This window comes from Myxocyprinus asiaticus, chromosome 23, assembly GCF_019703515.2.
Source record: "Myxocyprinus asiaticus isolate MX2 ecotype Aquarium Trade chromosome 23, UBuf_Myxa_2, whole genome shotgun sequence".
Classification (NCBI taxonomy): Eukaryota; Metazoa; Chordata; class Actinopteri; order Cypriniformes; family Catostomidae; genus Myxocyprinus; species Myxocyprinus asiaticus.
The window spans coordinates 35,054,855-35,078,123 of NC_059366.1; the positions used below are offsets into that span (position 1 = coordinate 35,054,855).

A 23,269-nucleotide genomic window follows, 5' to 3' on the forward strand; every position below is an offset into this window, starting at 1 on the left:
GCCAGTCGGAGGATGGAGACACAGCCCATGTTTTTTGGTGGTGTGCTGAGATCCAGGAATTTTGGTTAAAGGTTCAGAGTTTTGTGTTTGACGTGTTGGGTACTCAGGTTTCATTTTGCCCCAGACTCTGTGTTTTGGGCGATGGGACGGTCATCAACATAGGAGATAAATACATAAAAAATTGGGTCCTGACCAGTGTTATGATAGGCAGGCAGATTGTTTTAAGGGGATGGAAGTTGGCTGGAGTGCCCTCAATTTGGGAGTGGTGCAAAGAGATGGGGAGGGTGGCAGCTTTCGAGGAGGTGTCATGTAGAAGGCTGGGGATCTGGGATTCATTTGATGGGAAATGGGGCAGTTATTTTACCTTTTTGGGGAATCTAGGAGAGGGATTGTGGAGAGAGAGGCGTAGTTTTAGATGTGTATGATTATTATATATATATTTATTATTATTATTATTATTATTATTTATTTATTTTTCTGTGTGTGTATACTTATGTGAGACCACGGGGATGTTCGTTGGGGGTCGGGGTGGGGTTGTTGATTGGGGAGGGGGAGGGGTAGTAGTGGGAGTTAAATGTTGTATATTGTATATAAGTTTTGTTTTTCTTTGTCTTACTTCAATCAATACAAATGTTAATCTTAAAAAAAAAGAAATTCTCCAAATTAGCAGAGTGTATCAATGAAATCAAATTTCCTTCTACACAATTCTGACAAAACAGAGGTACTAATTATTGGACCAAAAACCTCTAAAATATAATTAGATACTAATAAATATATTAAATATAATTTAAAATTTAATTTAAAAAAATAAGCTGCTAAAATATCATTTAAAATAAAATAAAAAAAAATAAGCTGCTAAAATATAATTTGACTCTCGATGGATGTACTGTTACGTCATCTTCTACAGTGAATAACTTAGGTGTTATATTTGATACCAGTCTGTCCTTTGAAAATCAAATTTCCAGTGTTTGTAGAACAGCATTCTTCCACCTCAGAAATATTGCTAAGTTACGACAGATGCTCTCTGTTGCTGATGCCGAAAAGCTAATTCATGCGTTCATGATCTCAACACTAGATTATTGTAATGCATTACTGGGAGGATGGCTAGCAAGTTCAATAAATAAACTTCAATTGGTTCAAAATGCAGTTGCCAGAGTGCTGACTAGAACCAAGAAATATGATCATATTAGCCCAGTTTTATCGTCGTTACGTTGGCTACCTATTAAATTTTGGGATTCATATCCCAAAGTTACCAGAGCCGGCCAGTCCAGCTCTGTTCCTGCTTGGTGTCGGACTCCACTGCTATGTGTTGCTGAGTGATGACGACAAACTAAAGCCGGTGATATCCAGACATCACTTCAGTCTTTTGATTTCAGAGGATGAACTGATGCCAATTCCAACTGTAAGACATCGGATACTTCATATGTCACTGCCTGAACCTTGGACTTTGGATGGACCCCACCGAACCTCACCGAAATGGCCTGCCGGTTGAACTGCGATGCACCTCATTGATCTCTGCCTGCATCATCTTTGTCTATTGATGGACTACACTCTTAAAAATGGAATACATAGACTATCATTTAATTGCCAACAAAAGCCTTCAGCAGCCAACTAACAAAGGACAATGCATCTATGTGAACTTCTTCAATTCATTTAGGATGGACTTCAAAGACATTAGTCATTAATCTTAAAGTTCATTAAAAAAATCTTCTTTTTTTAATCTCTGGACCTTAATGCTTACTTAATTTACAAATTTTAAACCATGACTTGCACTGCACACAAATAACTAATACTGGCATTATATTCATGTTGTTTAGCCAGAGGGGAACTGGCCCCCACTGTGAGCCTGGTTTCTCCCAAGGTTATTTTTCTCCATTAACCAACATCTTATGGAGTTTTGTGTTCCTTGCCACAGTCGCATTCAGCTTGCTCACAGGGGTTATAATACAATTATTATTTAATTATTACATTTTTATACACAATTTACAATCATATTTAATCAAACTACACAATGATCACTTTAAGACTTTATAGATATTACAGTTTCATTTTTTTGTTAATGCATGATTTCCTGTTAAGCTGCTTTGAAACAATGTGTGTTGTGAAAAGCATTATACAAATAAAAATGACTTGACTTCACTTGACTTATTTTGCTGGGCCATTTTTGGCCCTGGTTTTTGTTTGGTTTACCATAGTTTAGTCAGTTTGTTTTCTTTCTTGTATTGCCCCACTGTGGGCTGATTTATTTTTCTCAGCCTTAGCTGTTCTGGGCAGTTTAAGTTTTATTTTTGGACCAGTTTTGTGGGGTTTTTTTGCAAGAGTTTTTCTTTTAAATAAATAATTTTGGATACACGCTGTCTGTGATTGGGGTCTATTTACACACCTGACAGAACGAAACAGCCAATTCTGAACCCAGCAGACAGTGGCTTCTATGGGAATCTTTCTTCACCCAGCACCGATCCGGTAGGAGTTGGCCCCCAAACATATGCCCCTGGCCTCCACACCCAGTCACTACTCAAAGCCGCCTTCCCAACCATCTGACCATGCTCCCATCCTAAAGCCCCCCCCCCCCTTTGCCGCCGGACCCCACCCCCTTCCTGGAGTCCCATCCCTGGCCGCATGACCCCCTTCTTTCCTGAAGCCACCCCCTCGGCCGTCTACCTCCGCCCCACCTGTGAACCATATCCCCACCCACCCTCCCTTGATCTGTTCTGCCAGCACCGCCCTGGTCTGTCCCACCTGCTCTGCCCTGGGTTGTTCTGTCTGTGCCCCCCAAACCCCCCTCCCTTCTGTTTTTGTTTATTTGTAGTGAGGTTGGGACCCCTGGTAGTCGTCCTGTGGAGAGAGGGTAGTGTCAGGTTCCCAACACTCCTGTTCTCTGTCTATGTGTTTCTATACTTTTCTGTCAGTCAGAATCACTGACTTTGGATATTATTTTGCTGGTCAGTGCCTTTATTTTGTTTTGGCCCTGGTTTTTGTTTGGTTTACTATAGTTCGGTCAGTTTGATTAAATGATGTCAGAATTCTCATTTTAGGGTGTACTATCCCTTAAATCTATGTGAATTTTGTTATCACAGTGTAGACACAGTTGTGTAATTTCTTGGGAAAAATATAAACATATTTGTCTGTCTTCAATTCACAAAATGGTTCTCTGTTCATTCGCTTTTATAGGTCTAATCACATCCAGTCCCATATTATTTCTTATACTCTCCAGTGTGATTTCAGTCCTGTTGTTTTGAGCTGGTATTGATGTACACATGGCTTTGTGATTTGCAGGCACAGTTTTGCCCTTTTGCTTTGTTCTGTTGCAAGCTCTTATTCATTCACATTTCCAAGGTTGGAAGTGGAAAGTCTTGCCGTACTGGCTCAGTTACAGAGACCTGTGGAGTTTAAAAACTGAGTTCATAATTCTCAATTTGTATTTAATTTGGACAACAAGCCAATTTTAAAGAGATAGTTGACCCCAAAAAAGTTTTTTTTCCTTTAGTGACCTTGTTGACTCTAGTGATCCCACACGTATTGCTACTCAACATTTCATTTCAGCGCTAGATTTCCTATACAACATATATTATGTCAGCACATTCATCTGTAATTTTCGTTAAGTTGCAGCACATTGATTTTCGAAGTTATGTGTGACAAAAAGAGTTATATCCTTAGGAAGAGAGCTGATTTTATTGCATAAACAGCTGTAGCTGTATCTCTTGGCTGCTTTGTGGTCATAAGTTTGGAGAGATCCTAAACTAAGGAAGCCATGTTGCATAAAACAGCTACAAAGCCTTGAGGTCATCATTTTAACTCTGCTTCCTTTTCCAGTTTGATCATAAAGCACTATTTTCTCTTAAAATATTTTTTCACTCTTACATTAGGCAAGCACTTGCAGTTAGAAGAAGAATTTTTATTTACATTTTTCATTTAGCAGATGCTTTTATCCAACATGTCTTTCAAATAAGGAAAAACATAAACCATTTAAAAGGAGCAAACAATAATGGCAGTGCGGCAATGCAGAACTCCTAGAGCAGTCCAGAGTAATACAAAAGCGATAGTAAAACTGTAAATCTTTCATCTAGACACTGATAAAGACTTAATTTTGCTGCTGCAGGTTTTATTGATGGGTAATTTCTGTTTAATGTCTGAGAAGAAAACTAACTGTAAACCTATCCCTATAACCCATTTAGAAACTATAGCTTTCAGAAAGACATTGTTAATCATGGTAATGTTTATAGATGATCATTTAGTGTCAATAAGTAATATTTATAATGTAGATGTTTTTTTGATAGGACCATGCCTCAGGTTGTGGAAAATAACTTTTCTGTCCTTTAGGTCTATGCTTAAGATGGACACCTATATTTTCGATGTTTACATCTGTACATTTGGCAGATGATTTTATTTTAATGGATTCATAGTGTATTCAAGGTATAAATTTGATGCTGCAATCTGGTCTCAGAATGTACGTTACACCCTGTCTACACCTGACACGAGCGGCGCGTCACATCAAACCCCATTAAAATAAAACCCCAATGATGCTGTCTGCAGCGTCTGTTGTGGCACGTCCGTCGCGCCGACAATAAATGGGTGTCCCGTTCCATTTTGCGCTGCACGCACTGGTGCTTCAACACAAATTAAAGGGTTTAGAACGTTCGTGTCGATGCATCCAGTGTAGACAGCCTCAAGCCGTTGCGGCGTGTTGCAGCGCGTCACGTCAACAGACGTGCCCGGTGTAGACAAGGTGTTACTATAACTACATTTTTGCAAACTGACTTTTATGTGTCGCATTCTACGTTTCGCCGCAGTTTCCTGGTGAAATGAACACTAGAGGCGCTACAACAACTGTGTATTTTATTCACTTTCACACAAATCATGACCACAGCGGCTGATTATGACTTTATATAAACACTTATTTTTCACACTGTTACTCACACACTGCTATGTTATGTATAAACACTTTTACTATGATGCATTTAATGCGATTAACTTCCGTGGTAGCTCACCTGAAGGAGTGTTGGACTTTGGACTTGGAAATCTGCCATTCGAGCCCAGTGTCGAAAGTGTCATAGAAGTGACACAAGATGACGTGATTGCTTCAGAAAATGTGCTTTTCATGTCGCATTTGCTTTTAGGACAATATTAGTTAGGTTTAGGTGTTGGTTTAGAGTAAGGACATTTGTTTTGTTCACCTCTCATTTGCTTTTAGGACACTTTTGGTTACTTTTAAGTTAAATTTTTAGGTTTGGGAGGTACGTGTTACTAATTAAAACCTCTATCTAATATTCACCTTAAAAACCTTGTGTCATTCCAACAACATTTCACTCGCTTTTGGCAACCCCTGATGTACATTTCACTGGGAAAGTGCAGCGAAGCGTGTAATAAAGCACAATATTTTGTTTTGCAAAAATTTTGCCAAAGTCACATTATGTTCATGAGATCAGCCTAATTTTTTTTAAAAAACAAGCTACATTTTCCGACGAATAGCGGTGTAGCGTCACAAAACGGTACATGTCATATCTTAATATGACAATTTAATTTAATGTCACTAAATATATATTGGGTGATATTGTTATTTCTATGATCAGAACTTCTTATTGCAGAATTAAATAATATCAACTGATTGTTATATTTTAAAAAGTTCTTAGTTAAATAGATTTAATGTAGTTAGCTACTTTTTGTAAGTAACTTGTAGTGTAGCTAACTAATTTTTTATAAGAGCCGCTTGACTGTAGTTTAACTATAGTACTTTAAGTTATGAAGAATAGCTTATTACTTGGGAAATTACAGTTTCAAAGTAGCTTCCCCAGCACTTCCATGCAGGGCTCCAGATTGCGACTAAAATGGTCGGAAATGTGACCAAAAATAAATGATTGTGACAGTAATTTAAAATTTAGTCGCCAATGGCGACAGTCGGGATGTGTACATTCATATGCGGTTTCATCAGATATCTTATGAGTTATTGAATACATCTTTAGAGCACCAGTGTGTTATTTGGAATTGGAGTAACACAATAAACTGCATCTGGGCTCTTGTAGTCTTTGTGTCTAGGCCATCTAGTCACAGTAAAGAAAGACTAAGATTTTTTTTAAAATTATATACAGTGTATATATATATATATATATATATATATATATATATATATATATATATATATGTATATGTGTATATATATATATATATATATATGTGTATATATATATATATATATATATATATATATACACACTGGTGGCCAAAAGTTTGGAATAATGTACAGATTTTGCTCTTATGGAAAGAAATTGGTACTTTTATTCACCGAAGTGGCATTCAACTGATCATAATGTATAGTCAGGACATTAATAACGTGAAAAATTACTAGTACAATAAACTTAAACTACTTCAAAGAGTTCTCATCAAAAAACCTCCACATGCAGCAGTGACAGCTTTGCAGATCCTTGGCATTCTAGCTGTCAGTTTGTCCAGATACTCAGGTGACATTTCACCCCATGCTTCCTGTAGCACTTGCCACAGATGTGGCTGTCTTGTTGGGCACTTCTCACACACCTTACAGTCTAGCTGATCCCACAAAAACTTGATGGAGTTGAGATCCATTACACTCATTTCCAATTATCTGTTGTCCAATGTCTGTGTTTCTTTGCCCACTCTGACCTTTTCTTTTTGTTTTTCTGTTTCAAAAGTGGCTTTTTCTTTGCAATTCTTCCCATAAGGCCTGTACCCATGAGTCTTCTCTTTACTGTTGTACATGAAACTTGTGTTGAGCGGGTAGAATTCAATGAAGCTGTCAGCTGAGGACATGTGTGGAGTCTATTTCTCAAACTAGAGACTCTGATGTATACTGTTTAGTTCATTGACCTTAAGACATGCCAGTCTATTGCATACTGTGGCAACTCAAAAACAAACAAAAAGACAATGTTAAGCTTCATTTAATGAACCAAATATCTTTCAGCAGTGTTTGATATAATGGCAAGTTATTTTCTAGTACAAAATTAGCAATTTATCATGATTACTCAAGGATAAGTTATTGGAGTGATGGCTGCTGGAAATGGGGCCTGTCTAGATTTGATCAAAATTTTATTTTTTCACATAATGATGGTGCTGTTTTTTGCATCAGTAATGTCCTGACTATACTTTGTGATCAGCTGAATGCCACTTTGGTGAATTAAAGTACCAATTTCCTTCCAAAACAGCAAAATCTGCACATTATTCCAAACTTTTGGCTGCCAGTGTATATATATATATATATACATACAATGATCAGCCACAACATTAAAACCACCTGCCTATTATTGTGTAGGTCCCCCTCGTGCCAGATGAGATGATATTCTTCTCACCACAATTGTACAGAGCGGTTATCTGAGTTACCGTATACTTTGTCAGTTCAAACCAGTCTAGCCATTCTCTGTTGACCTCTCTCATCAACAAGGTATTTCCGTCCACAGAACTGCCACTCACTGGATGTTTTTTTGTTTTTTGGCACCATTCGGAGTAAATTCTAGAGACTGTTGTGCATGAAAATCCCAGGAGGTCAGCAGTTACAGAACTACTCAAACCAGCTCTTCTGGCACCAACAATCATGCCACGGTCCAAATCACTCTGAGATCACATTTTTTCCCCATTCTGATGGTTGATGTGAACATTAACTGAAGCTCCTGACCTGTATCTGCATGATTTTATGTACTGCACTGCTGCCACACAACTGGCTGATTAGATAACCGCATGGATATTTGTTGGTGCCAGACATGCTGGTTTGAGTATTTCTGTAACTGCTAATCTACTGGAAAAACATCCAGTTAGCGGCAGTTCTGTGGACAGAAATGCCTTGTTGATGAGAGAGGTCAACAGAGAATGGCCAGACTGGTTCGAACTGACAAAGTCTACTGTAACTCAGATAACCGCTCTGTACTGAGATGTACTCTGTACTGCTATTCTGAGATGTGGGTTGGCGCTGTTTTGGCAGAACAAGGGGGACCTATACAATATTAGGCAGGTGGTTTTAATGTTGTGGCTGATCGGTGTGTATGTGTGTATATATAGTATATATATATATATATATATATATGTATATATACAGGGTTGGGAGGGTTACTTTTGAAATGTATTCCACTACAGATTACAGAATATATGCTGTAAAGTGTAATTTGTAACATATTCCATTAGATTACTCAAGGTCAGTAACGTATTCTAAATACTTTGGATTACTTCTTCAGCACTGGTAGATTACTTAAGTTATTTTGACTATAAAATCTCTGCCAGTACAGTAAGACAAAATATACATGTTAAAAATACATTCTCTGAAAAACATAAATATCTTATGCAGTGTTGTTTCTAAAACAAGATAAATCAAATTGGTCTTGTTTTAAGGATTTGTAGATATTTTTACAGGAAAGCAATACAAAAATTATTATCAAGAATAAGATTTTTGCCCTAATATCTAAGGTCTTACTAGAAAAAAAGAAATTTTGATCCAACGTGAATTTTCTTGATAAAAAAAAATATGATCTTGCCTGGTAACGTGCATGTAAAATGGCTAGAAATAGCATGTTAGCTTAGCGTAAAGCTGATTTACACAAGGTTTATTTATATTTCTTCTGCTCCAAACTTACTTCAAACTTACTTCTCTGTCTGCTTGTATGAATGTAACACAACATAAGAAAGTGTTTCACCGCTGTTCAAATGCACTTTTGATCGCATCATTTAAATGTATAAATGTTTTCCATCTGAAAGAACTAAATATTAAATGAAACAAATTACAATAAAATGCAAAGTAATCTCTTCATTAATCAAAATACTTTTTGAATGTAACTGTATTCTAATTACCAGTTATTTAAATATTTAAATTGTAATTGTAGTGGAATATAGTTATTTATAATTTGTATTTTAAATACGTAATCCCATTACATGTATTATGTTACTCCCCAACCCTGTATATATATATATATATATATATATATATATATATATATATATATATATATATATATATATATATATACATACATACATACATACATACATACATATATATATATATATATATATATATATATAATATCTAAAATCAATTTAATATATGCATTCCCATATATATATATATATATATATATATATTTCATCATTTATACTCGCCCTCGTAAAAAATTGTTTGAAGAACATCCTGGCCACTCTTTTCTATATAATGAAAGTCAATGAAGACTGGGGTTGCCAAGCTCTGAAATGTCAAAAAGCACCATAAAATTGGTCCATACGAATTGTGCATTACATTTCAAGTCTTCTAAATCACACGATAGATTTATGTGAGGAACAGTCCAAAATTGAAGTTGTTATTCACTGAAAATCTTCACATCCGCCCTCACTCTCCTTTGCACATTCATGAGAGTTAATGAAAGAAATATTTGTGAACAAATGTTTCTTTTGAGTCAAAGAATGAATGAAAGAAAGAAAGAAAGACATGGGGGTGAGTGTATATAATGACCAAATTTTCATTTTTGGGGTGAACTATTCATTTTAGCAATGTTACGGCACTAAAAGTGGCCTTTTTGCCCTTAGACTGACATAATGACAAGGGTATTGGTGGAGAAGTCTGAAGACAGTCACTCTCTTGTTATTTAGCCACTCAAAAAAGATTTTATTCCAATTAGTGACTGTGCACCATATTTAAGTTCCTCTTTTCAAAACACTGACTTTCGTGTCATTAGGACATTTAAGGATAAGTCATTGCTGGCAAACAGGGTAGGTTAGAAAATTCATTTAAACAGTAGTTTGAGCACTGATATCTCAGAGATATCTCAGTGTGTGATTCACACTCTTGGCATCCAAATAACACAGCTACTATGTAATAATCCCTCTCAGTTGGCCTTGATTTCTCCTTCTACAGATGCGCGCAGCTTGACCACCTACCAAACTTCAGAATGAGTGCAACAGACTTTCCGTTAGGTAGACATGACCCTGTAACAAAGGTTCGGGTTGGGCAGATAAAGAAGGAAGCGGGAAATGGTTTCCACAGTTCACGTGAGTCCGTTTTATTCACAAATAACCAGCAATCGCTGAACAGCTTCACTGAAAACACAAGACGGCTTTTCAGCATCACTCAAATAAACAGTCTCTCTCCTCTCTCTGTGTCTTTTTATCGCCCCCGACTCTCACTGTGAACATAGAGATGGTAATTAGTCACAGTTCATCTCAGGTGGTTGTCCTTACCTTTTTTATCTCTCCCCAGATGGGCGCTCGACCACGCCCTCACCTCCACATACCCCCACCGCCCGATTCAGGCTGGGGGAACCGTGTTTTATGAGATTAGTGCAGCTGGGGAGAGGCGAGAACTCGTCAGAGAAATTATTTTGCAACCTGGCAGCCTCCGTATGTTGTGACGGCGAGAGGTGGTCTCCACAAGGGACCGGGGTGAACTGATTGGCTTTTAGACTCACCTCCTGGCCAAGCTCCTCCGCCAAGGATACGGGGACCGCCTTTCTCCATGGTTTTAGTAGGTTGAGGTGGTAAATTTGACGAGCCCCACCCCTATCCATACTTTATCTCCAGGTGCAAATTCCCGTAGCCGAGCTCCCCTGTTATACAGCCGGGACTGACTTTCTTGTACCTGTAGCAAATTCTCATGTGATAGACGCCCCAGTGTGTGGAGTTTTGCTCTCAGGTCAAGAACGTATTAAATTTCATTTTTGCTTTGTGAAGGTCCCTCCTCCCAATTTTCCTTCATGACGTCTAACACGCCAAGGGGCATACGGCCATTTAATAATTCAAATGGGGAAAACCCCGTAGAGGCTTGCGGGACCTCTCGTATTGCAAATAACAGGGGTTCGAGCCACCTATCCCAATTCCAAGCATCTTCATGCACGAACCTACGAATCATATTTTTTAAGGTCTTATTAAATCGTTCGACCAAGCTGTCCGTTTGTGGATGGTACACGCTTGTCCGAATCGATTTAATACCTAATAATTCATACAGCTCACGTAGTGTACTTGACAAGAAAGTAGTGCCCTGGTCAGTGAGGATTTCTTTCAGAATTATTCTGAAGAGTGCCTCCGCAACACTACGAGCTGAGATGTTGCAAAGAGGCACTGCTTCCGGGTATCGTGTTGCGTAGTCCATCAGAACCAACACAAAGTGATGCCCGCATGCTGACCATTCTAATGGCCCAACGAGGTCCATGCCAATTCTGTCAAAGGGAACCTCTATCAATGGAAGAGGACACAATGGCGCTTTTGGAGTGGCCGGCGGATTCACCAGCTGACATCGCGGCATGTTGCACACCACCGGCTAACATCCTCGTGAATGCCCGGCCAATAGAAACGGGCCATGAGACAGCTTAGTGTTTTCCCCTGTCCTAAGTGACCTGCCATTGGACTATGATGAGCCGCCTGGAACAACATTTGCCGATGGCTCCTTGGTACTAACAACTGGGTTGTATCTTCTTTTGCCTGAGCGTCCTGCATCACTCGATACAACCGATCGTTTATAATTGAGAAATACGGATATGTGAATGCAATGCGTGGCTGAAGGCATTGACCATCAATTACTTTCACTTGATCAAACGCGTGCTTAAGAGTCTCGTCTCGCATCTGCTCCAGAGGGAAATCCCCGATTGGAATTCCCCTAAGGTCTGGGGAAGCCGAGGCTTACGTCATCCTGATGCTGAGCTGACGTAGATGGCCCTGGCTTCGCCTCCCCCGTCAGCGCATTGCACACCCTACACCGTCCCACTGTATTACAGGACCCATCCACACACAACCCTTTTAACAATTCGGGAAAAGCTGGCCAATTATTACCCAAAATTTGTGGATGGGTGAGGCGGGATCTAACCACGGCCTCAATGTTATGCTTTTGACCCCGAAATAGAATAGTGACGGTCACAGCAGGATAATCGTAAATAATCCCTGTGCACACACCTCACCTTCACCCGATTATTTGAATCCAATGCCCCATTTTGAACCAAGCATTGATGAATAGAGGTTTGGTTTCAACCTGAATCCACCAAAGCTTGGTATGTACCCCCCCAATACTCACGGGTATTTGGTATGTCCTGGCTCGATCGGGGGCGGCCTGTGGAATGTCGGGGACCCGGATCACCTTCCCCGCCTCCATCACTGGGCATTGTTCGCGGATGTGTCCCGGCTCCCCGTAACTCCAACAGACCGGCCCAAACCTCACGCCCACACCAGCTTCCCCCACCTGAGGGGGAGAGAGAGACAGGAGTGTTAGCACACCCCCGAGGCCAGGGCACCGGTAGTCTGGTGATGAATTGTTCCAGTACCACGAGATCGATGATGCCCCCGACCCACCGCCGGCAGGTGTCGCGGAGCTGTTGAACGAAGGCAAACAGGCGGCCGACTTCGCCCTGCGTCAGGGTTCAGAACCACCGGCGATGCTCTTTGGGACTGTGGCCAACCCGCTGCAGGATGGCTTTCTTCAGCTCAGGGTACCTCAGGAGGTTGTCGACCGGGAGTTGTTGGGCTGCGAGTTGGGCCTCCCCGGTCAGCAGCGGTAGGAGGTGGACTGCCCATTGCGCCCGCGGTCATTCCAGAAAGGCCTCTGGCTCATCTTGTGCCCCCATCTTCGCCAGCATCACATGGGGGTTCGCTGCTGCCGGGGTCGCGGCATACACCCGTCGGTCCTCCTCTTGGCCTCGAAGGAGTGCCTCAAAGCGCTGTTGCAGGAAACGACATATGCAAGGCCTCAAAATGCATGAAGCTCACAGCAGTTGCATGTACATGAATCTATTATTCATGTGGCTACACGCGTCACGTGGAGGAGGAGTCAGGAAGCACGTCATTGTTTACATTGGTTTTTTTAAATTATTATTATTTGGAAAATATATTTTATATATATATATATATATATATATATATATATATATATATATATATATATATATATATATTGTTTTTAAATTGTTTTGGACTGTTTTGGTTGTGAACGGCACAAGTTTCTCTTGTAAACAATGACGCGCTTCCTGACTCCTCCTCCACGTGATGTGTGACCTCACCAACGAGCTTACGTCATCTTTCTCATGAACGCACGTCACAGAGATGTACAGAAGCGAACATTTTTAGTTAAAAAGTATATAAGTATTGTTTTGTTTCTAAAAATAATCAACCGTTTGCATTCAGAATAACTTTATTTGTCGACTGGAGTCGTGTGGATTATTTTGATGCACCCTAAATATGAATTTTGGACCGTCAAAAAATGGAGTACATTCACTTGCATTGTTTAGAGGAGGAGGCCTGAAATGAAATCCTAAAAGTCTTAAACTCAGATACATCTTGGATGGCCTAAGGGTGAGTAAATTATCAGCAAATTTTCATTTTTGGGTGAACTATTCCTTTAACTAATGCATAGCTAGTAATCTTCTTTACAGATACATATTGCTGTGGATGACTGTAAGGACGAGTGCAGGGCATTTTGTAGTTGCAAGTGTGGATGTGTAGGCACCCAGCTGTATATGATCATAACAGCAGAGCTGTAACTTGATTAAAGATCAAAGGTAGTAGGGATTTAGCCCATGTGTTAGTATGTTAAATTTGTAAAAACTCACTTTTTTGATTTGATTTGAAAAGTGCAAGCCAAACATGACTTACAACGTCAGTTTTCAACACATCAACTAAGTCTCAAGCTTGTATCAATGGTAGAATAAGACTGTGAGCCCAGCAGGATGGCATATTTTCCTGATTGTATAACTTTTGTGGCTTTGGGCAGTGGCGGTGACATGGCGGTGGCAGTGTCAATTTTCTTTGTCGCTATTCTGAGCTTTTCTTTCTGAAGGTCTACAAATCTACAAATTTTTTGGAGACACCCCTCTACATACTGACATCAACCCTGATTCTGGCAGACTGCTTTTAGATCTGCTAATGCAGGATTTTCATCTCAAATCCACATTGCATTGTATTTTTTAATGCTAATGTTCAGAGCAATCCAGATACAATTATGTCAAGACTTTATTTATTGATCTATCACAAATGAAATTACATCTACTGTATGTTTATGTTTTCTTCCTTTCTTTACTTTTTAACTTTTATATTAATTCCTAGCATCTCAGCAGCTACTTTATCCCTTAACATTTTCCACTTTATATGTATACATTAAGGTTATTAACTGACATAGTTTGTAAATCAAATATTGTTTGGTAGTGATCTGGCACTCAAAACCCAGATTTCTTGGGTCACTAAAAACAGTCTGACCAAATGCTTTATCATCTCATAAGGCTATTCAACCATATTAAATAATCCCCTTTAGAGGTAAAAACATTCAAGTAAACATGTCTACAAGTTGAGCATCCATTTGTTCTTCAGCTTTCTTTCTGAAGTCTTGATTTATGTTCCTTCTTTTGCATTCAGCCAGTGTGCACACTGCAGTAAATCAGGTCATGAAACTTCTGTCAAAAAGAATTAAAGATTTTTGAATTCTGATTTATTGTCAAGTTGCTAGTAAATCCATTTGTAGAGTAAAGTGAAGTCCTATGCTGCAAATACTCAATTAAATAAAGATCCAAGACATCAGGATACATGGAAAATGTCATTCTTTCCTAATAAATTAATTCATTCTTTTTTATGTTGGTTAAGAGATTTTATGATGGAAAATTCTTTCTGCTTTCTTCATCAAAACAATCTAATTCTCATTCCAACTCTATTATCTATCATTGAAATATAAATATAAATTCATACACTGGTGGCCAAAGGTTTGGAATAATGTACAGATTTTGCTGTTTCGGAAGGAAATTGGTACTTTAATTCACCAAAGTGGCATTCAACTGATCACACAGAATAGTCAGGACAATACTGATTTAAAAAACAGCACCATCACTATTTGAAAAAAGTCATTTTTGATCAAATCTAGAGGCCCCATTTCCAGCAGCCATCACTCCAACACCTTATCCTTTTTTTATTTATTTTTTTATTTTTTTTATTTGGCATGCCCAATTCCCAATGAACTCTAGGTCCTCCTGGTGGCTTAGTGACTCGCCTCAATCCGGGTGGCGGAGGATGAATCTCAGTTGCCTCCGCGTCTGAGACCGTCAACCTGCGCATCTTAACACATGGCTTGTTGAGCGTGTTACCGCGGAGACCTAGCGCACGTGGAGGCTTCCTGTTGTTCTCCGCGGCATCCACGCACAACTCACCATGCACCCCACCAAGAGGGAACCACATTATAATAACCACGAGGAGGTTACCCCATGTGACTCTACACTCCCTAGCAACCGGGCCAATTTGGTTGCTTAGGAGACCTGGCTGGAGTCACTCAGCATGCCCTTGATTTGAACTTGCAACTCCAGGGGTGGTAGTCAACGTCTTTACTCGCTAAGCTACCCAGGCCCCCAATTTTTCATGTTATTATTGTTCTGACTATACATTGTGATCAGTTGAATGCCACTTTGGTGAATACCAATTTCTTTCCATAAGAGCAAAATCTGTACATTATGCCAAACTTTTGGCCACCAGTGTAAATATATAATTTATCCTTTTTTCCTACATGCTTAATCAAAAATGGCTATTTTCTTATAACATAAAATTGTATTTTTTTTTTTTTTACGTTTTCTCACAAGATTTAAAATGCTATTGGAAAGGAGTTTCATTGGCTACGATATACAGATCAAAATGTATACAAATCCTCTCATTTGCATGGAGCTTGGATGCAAAAATCACACAAAAGTTCTTAAATTGTAGTTGTGTATTTATTGCTTTAACAGGAAAGTGCAGTGTTCTTGCACAGATATGAACACTATGAAGTGGACCTAGCATTGATTTTACAGGCACAATTAAACACTGATCCTTGCCATGAAGATACCCTTCATTCAATTTATCCTGATGACTTTGTACCGCTGATTGCACTAACAGAATTGATCATTTATTTGCTGTATGGGAATGCTGTATCTCTAATCTATCTCAGATTGTCAAATTCAGTGAGACTGGAAAAGTTTGAAACTGAATATGATTTTTACCCGACCTTACAAAATATCAGCCAAATGCTAAATTCATTTTGCCTTTCAAATGTCATTAAAATGACTTTCAAATGATTTATATGTGTCTGTAAAGGCAGGTATGTGACTTTTACTTTTCAGAACACACTCCAAATTGCTGCCATGGCAGTTTCATGTCACTCTGTAAAACCTGACTGGACACAATCTTGTTATTCAGAGTCTATAACCCTCCAGGCACCATGTGGCGGTTTGTTCCTTCTCCCATCAGGACTGTGTGTCACAACATGCTTATGAGACTTTGCTTCTGATTTATAACTGTCAAAATCTAGAAGGAAACTGAGAAAAATCCCTGACCTGATGGGAGTTGGAGGGTTTCCGGTAAACAAACTCCTGATTAAATGGGGTTTCATAACTAAATGGCTAATTCTCTTCAGGAGACTGTAATTCAAAGTGCAGGATATAAAAGTTCAGAAAATTTTTATTGGCAAATATTAATAAATGAAAACCATCAACTCTTATGCTCCATCATTAGGGCAGCAGATGTGTTGTTGTTGTTATGAAATTTAATGTTTCTGTTTTGTCTGTAGTTTTGCGATATTTGTTAAGAAATTGCCTGAACTATGCCATTGATTACTTGAAATGGCACATAAGTGTGCACTTTAGGAATTAATGACTACAAACATGCACTTAAGTTCAACTGAGTCAAAGACCTCATACTAGAGTAATGTCCCCAACAGTATACATTTTTATCATGAAATTGTTATTCACACTGAAACAGGATGTTTATTTGTTTTGTTTTTTCATTCACAGCTGTTGACTGGAACGCTAGATGGAAAACTGGCTTTGTTTCATCCGTCCGAATCCTCTCTTCTGCTTTAAGTATGGGATCTATACATCCCCAAAGGCCTTCTTCCGAGTCCACCGGTGCTGCACATTCTGCCCAATGAAAGTCTTAACTCAGTCAATTTGAGATTATACTGCAGGCGTGCTACCTCTGTGGAACCTACATCATGGATGGGATGTGTGATTTCATCATTTCCGCCACCATTGACAACCTACAGATGTGACAACCCACTCACGCCCTGAACTGTCGAGCCAAAGACACACCCTGAGAGAAAAGTCCATGTGATCTGTACATTGCAACATGTTCACATGCTCTGAAACACTCACAAGTATGCAGCATTATGAAGTCTGAACTAATCTGATATACAAAATCTTGTAAATCCATTTGGGGGTAATATATGCATTTACACTTTTTATATGAGATATAATTTTATATGTACATTGTGGATGAGTCTGTGATTCCACATCTAAAATGGTTCATTTACGGGACTTTGCTGTCACTTTTTATTTGTGTAGAATAAAACAGCCCACTTTGTAGCAACAAGTGTGGGGCTACTTTTTGACTGAAAGAAATACCAGTGCTTACAAGGCACTCAGAAATAGTTTTTAAGTTTTAGGTAAGCTTAAGTTTTAGGCTTTAGTACCACTGAAATGCTGCATCAGAGCCATTTTGACAGTGTAAGTGAGATAGAAGAATGTTTAATGATGGGTGGTGTCCACTACAACAGCTGGCAGCTTTTCTGCATCAGTAACTCCCGTGAGATATTTCTGTTCTCTGCCCATTTAGCAACTAACCTTTACAGACAACTGCAATTAGAAAACAGCACCAGTTTATATTGATTTTCCTCACAGTTAATGTTAAACATTTAATATAAAAATGTATGTAAATAATACTGTATGTACGCATTTAAGTGCCAATATATGCAGCATATTCCAATGTATCATTGATTCTTGTATACTTCCATCTAAGTACCTCTGAGTCACCCTGCACATGGCAGGTGAAACTTGTTCCTTAGAAGACAGTGTTCTGCCATTAAATATTGTTTGAATAAAGGGGGGAAATAAAATGTTCCTCTTCTGCGTTGCCCTATTTACATTTAAAGTCCACGATCTTGTATTTAGAGACATAAGAGACACATCAGATTGTTACTCTGTTTATAGTAAAGAAATATGGCAAGTATATATAAATATACAGAACTGTGCAAAAGTCATAGGTACATAAGATGCTTCACAAAAACATTTGTCTTAAGATGGTTATTTATATTTTCAGCTTTAGTGTGTCAATAGAAAATTTACATTTTAGACTTCCGAACATTTCTTTTGCAACTAGAATAGAATAGAAGAACAGGGAGCCCTGCAACAGATGGCATGGTCCCCACAGAGCCCCCCACTGAATATTGAGTCAGTCTGGGATTACAAGAAGAGACAGAAGAAATTGAGACAGCCGAAATAGATAGAAGAACTGTGGCAAATTCTCCAAGAAGCTTGGAACATCCTATCTGCCAACAACCAAGAAAAACTGTGTCCAGGTGTACCTAGGAGAATTGGTGCTGTTTTGAAGGCAAAGGTGGTCTCACCAAATATTGATTTAGCTTTTTTTATGTTTACTGGACTTTGTATGATATTAATTGATAAATGAAAATTATTTATGGCATTATTTTTGAAGACATTCTCACTATGTAATATTTTTCCCAAGTGCCTAAAACTTTTGCAAAATACTGTGTATGTATATATATATATATATATATATATATATATATATATATATATATATATATATATACATATATATAATTTATAATTGTGAATGGAAACAATTCAGCAGCTTTTTTTTTTTTTTCATTATCATGAGTGATTTTAGGATCACTACTCAGGAGCTGAGACAGTTTTCTAGTGGTTTTATGTTTGATCTTCTGAATTAAAAATAATAATAATAAAAATGATAAAATCAAAACAAAACATACTTTTTCTTTTAAAGGAATATTCAGTACAAGTTAAGCTTAATTGACAGCATTAGTGGTATAATGTTGATTACCACAAAATTAATTTTCTTTAACAAAAGCACAAATTTGGGTTACAGTGAGGCACTTACAATGAAAGTGAATGGGAGCCAATCTGTAAACGTTAAAATACTGTTTCAAAAGTATATCCACAAGACATAAACAATATGCATGTTAACATGATTTTAGTGTGATAAAATCGCTTACTAACCTTTTTCTGTGTAAATTTATAGCCAATTTTACAACTTCGTTGCCATGACAATGTAAAACCATAAACCCTGAAACAACCATAAAAAGGACGATTTATACTACTTTATAACTCAACTTTTTAAAAGAAGAATTATTCTAAGTGCTTTTATAAAATTTTAAGCTTCACATTTCTGTCTTTAAATCCTCCAAAAATTTGCCCCATTTACTTTTATTGAAAGTGCCTCACTGTAACCTCGATTTTTGCTTCTTCTTCTTTTTTTAAGAAAAGGTGAGACGAGTCTAAATATGTTTTGTATTAATCTACATTATAACACAGTTGTATTGAACCCGGAATATTCCTTTAATTAATTTTGACTGCATTTCTTCAAACAGTATACCTTGAATGCACTGTGAGTGGCATTAGTTAAAATCATCTGTCAAATGTACCAAAAAAAATGTTAAAGAGATCATGCAAAGTATCTTTTTTCACTCGATCTATCAAAGGAGGTGTACGCACATTAATGAAGAGAGAAAGACAGATTTATATGTGTGGGTTTGAAAATGCTTGACTTTGCCAAAGGTTTATTTATATTTATTTAATTATTTATTTATTTTTTGGACAAAAAGTTTGTTTTCATGTGCGAGACATGTGAAAACTGCAGAGACATGTGAAAACTGCCAGATCCTCATTCACTACATCAGCCACAGGAAGAGTTCCCAGAGTTCAAGGCTTTCACAAGCAGTACATGAAGAAAATCACTTATGATATAATTCATATTGTCCACATGGCGCACTAAACTCTTTGGTCAGTCAGTGTATGTGGAAGGCAGCTGTGGGATGATTCTTGTAACTGAAGTCATTTGATTGCATGACCTCTGCTGCAAAATATTTTTAAGACTCTCTCCTTATGATTCTCACCACCAACAATACATTGCTTGTCAATTCTAACAAGGTCCAATTTTGTTACTTTAGCTTTATACGGAGTACAATGCTTTGGAGAGAGCTCTGAGTACTGTCTCAGCTCTCTGAAGTCTAAATGGTGAGTTGCATTGATAAAATGATCACCAGACTGCCAAACTGAACACTAGATCAGCCGTGTTGCTTGCTTTCAGTGCAGACAGTAACTGACACTAAAATTAAGAACAGATGGGAGCAGATGGGGAAATGACATAGGGGAAGTCCGAACAAAGACATGACCACAAAAAGCCTTTGTCTATTTGTGTGTGTTTGTGTAAGTGTTAATGACACATACTGTAGACCACCATGCAGAAAAGTGGAATTTAAAAAGGTTACCTAAGGTCCACTGATCATTTTTGTCAAAAATGCTTTTTATGACCATTTCCATCACCCTATCTCTAGAATTAACCTTTACCTTTACAGGGATAGTTCACCCGAAAATGAACACAAAACATTTTTAGAAGAATATCTCAGCTCTGTAGGTCCTCACAATGCAAGTGAACTCCAAAAATAACACAAAGCCTGCATAAAAATAATCCATATGACTCCAGTGGTTAAAGTCATATTTTCTGAAGACATATGATAGGTGTGAGTGAGAAACAGATCAATATTTCAGTCCTTTTTTCCTATAAACCTTTACCTTTGACCAGCCCCGACAAGTAGGTGGCGATCTACATGAAAAATGCAAATTGCCAAAAAAATAAAAGAAGAAGAATGTGGAAGTGAAAGTGGAGATTTATTGTTAAAAAAGACTGAAATATTGATCTGTGTCTCACTCACACCTATCATATCGCTTCAGAAGATATTGATTTAACCACTGGAGTATGGATTACTTTTATGCTGACTTTATGTGATTTATGAAGATTCAAAGTTCTGGCCACCATTCACTTAAATTGTATGGACCTACAGAGCTGAGATATTATTCTAAAAAAATTCATTTGAGTTCTGCAGAAGAAAGAGAGTCATACACATCTGGAATGGCACCAAGGTGAGTAAATGATGTCAGAATTTTCATTTTTGGGTGAACTATCCCTTAAGACTTATGTAAACGGACTCTGTTATTATTGGCTTATTTCTTTGCATGTGAAATGAGAAACAATGTTTACATACAGGTTATGAGCTTACTATCTAGTCCAGCTTGTGCTGCCCCATCCTGCAATAAAAGTCTCAAGAAGAACAGGTGTAACCAGTGTCCATATTTAACACTTTCCAATTACATTTTGCATTATTCTTTTGTAAAAAAAAAAATAATAAATATATATATATATATATATATATATATATATATATATATATATATATATATATATATACACTGGCGGCCAAAAGTTTGGAATAATGTACAGATTTTGTTGTTTCAGAAGGAGATTGGTACTTTAATTCACCAAAGTGGCATTCAACTGACCACAAAGTATAGTCAGGACATTACTGATGTAAAAAACAGCACCATCACTATTTGAAAAAACCAGGGAGTCAATTTGGCCGGAGAGTTGCGGGAAATGCAGCGAAAGTTGTTGAACATGTCAGCAATGCTGATGAAGGTCGTTGCTGACTTGGAGGATCTTGCTGTGATATGTCGATCGATCACTGCCATGGAGGTGAAATTTACTGATGTGGTCATAAGAGTGGGGGATTTCGAGAAACGGATCGATTATCTGGAGTCAACGGAGAGGGAATTATCTGCTAATCCGCTAGCGACCAAGGTGGATTTGGAGCGTGTCTGGGAGACGTTGGAGGACATGGAAAACCATAGCCAGTGAAATAACGTCCATATCGTGGCAGTCCCGGAGGGAGCAGAGGGACAGAGTATGGTGGAATTCTTGGATGGGCTCTTTCCGAGTCTGCTCGACATAGCAGGCCATAAGCTGGAAATCAAGCGAGCTCACAGGGTTCTGGCTCAGCGATCCGCTGAGGGATACAGGCCCCGATCCATTCTGGCTACATTTCTGAGATCATCCGATAAAGATCTCGTGTTACGAGTAAAGGAAGGCTTTCTTGGAAGAACCACAGCATTTTCTGGTTCCCAGACTTTGCGAACTTGACGAGAGAAATGTGATCGATTCAAGGAATGCAAGAAACTTTTACATTAATGGAAGGTCGCTTTTGCACTGATATTCCCGGCCAAATAAGAATAGATGCTAAGGATGGCCGTAAAACATTCACATGCCCACAGCAAGCGATGTCCTTCATAAAGTCAATGGAGTAAGTGGGTCGTGTTGTGGTGCTCACATTGCCGCCGGGTGGACTGGCTCTCTGAACATTCGCTTGACTGTTTGAAGATTCTGCACGCTCTTTTTGTGCTGGTTCCGCCTAGCGGCTGGAGTTTATTTTGTAGAGCAATACACATTTGGGACGGTTTTGTGGATGAATCTACATGCTCTTTGTGCTTATTCAGCCTATTGGCTGGAGTTTATTTTGTGGAGTATTTATGGCAAAGTCATTGGAGTGAGTAAGTCATTTGCTTGTACTCATGTTGCAGCCGAATGGACCGGCTCACTGAACATTCATTTGACTGTTTGAAGAATCTGCACGCTCTTTTTGTGCTGGTTTCTCCTAGCGGCTGGAGTTTATTTTGTAGAGCAATACACATTTCAGATCAGTCTGATTCTTAAAAAGGACAAAGATACAAACGAGTGTAAGAGTTACCATCCAATTTCCCTGATCCAGCTAGACGTTAAAATATTGTCAAAAATGTTGGCTAACCGATTAAGTAAAGTTATGACACCTCTTATATATAGATCAGGTGGGGTTTATTCGGGGCCGCAGCATTTCTGATAACATTAGGCGTTTCATCAATATCATGTGGTCAGTGGCGAATGATCAGAATTCGGTCACTGCCATCTCACTTGACGCTGAAAAGGCTTTTGATATGGTAGAATGGGATTGTCTATTTAAGATTTTAGAAATGTATTCGGGAATACTTTTATTGGTTGGATTAATTAACTTTATAGACACCCGGTAATGGTGGTACAAACGAATGGATTAATTTCAGATTATTTTACTCTGGATAGGGACACCCGCCAGGGTTGCCGTCTTTCCCCATTATTGTTCTGTCTTGCCCTGGAACCATTAGCAGCCACGATAAGAAAGGAGAATGATTTTCCAAGGGTGGTGGTGGGAGGTGTGGCGCATAAGCTTTTGCTTCACGCAGATGATATTTAATTATTCATCTCCTTGCCTTGCCTCCACAGAATTATTCATTCTAAGTTCTCGTGATACAGACTTAATTGGTCTAAATCCGAAGCTTTGGCTCTGATAGCGTACTGCCTGGTAATGGCTTTTGTCTTCCAGTGGCCCAAACAGGGCATTAAGTATTTGGGTATTTTATTCCTAGCTAATTTGTGTGATTTAGTTAGAGTTAATTTTGAC

General features: G+C 38.4%; 1 protein-coding gene across 1 annotated transcript in view; it reads left to right on the forward strand.

Annotated features, from left to right (window-relative positions):
• The window catches only part of LOC127414158 (WD repeat-containing protein 27-like), a 90,652-nt gene extending 72,021 nt beyond the window's left edge, over nt 1-18,631 (forward strand). Inside the window, exon 25 of the mRNA XM_051651952.1 lies at nt 16,722-18,631. Within this exon, the coding sequence (XP_051507912.1) occupies nt 16,722-16,790 (69 nt within the window). The 3' untranslated portion in view covers nt 16,791-18,631. The remainder of the gene's footprint in view (nt 1-16,721) is intronic.
• Nucleotides 18,632-23,269: the final 4,638 nt, after the last annotated feature.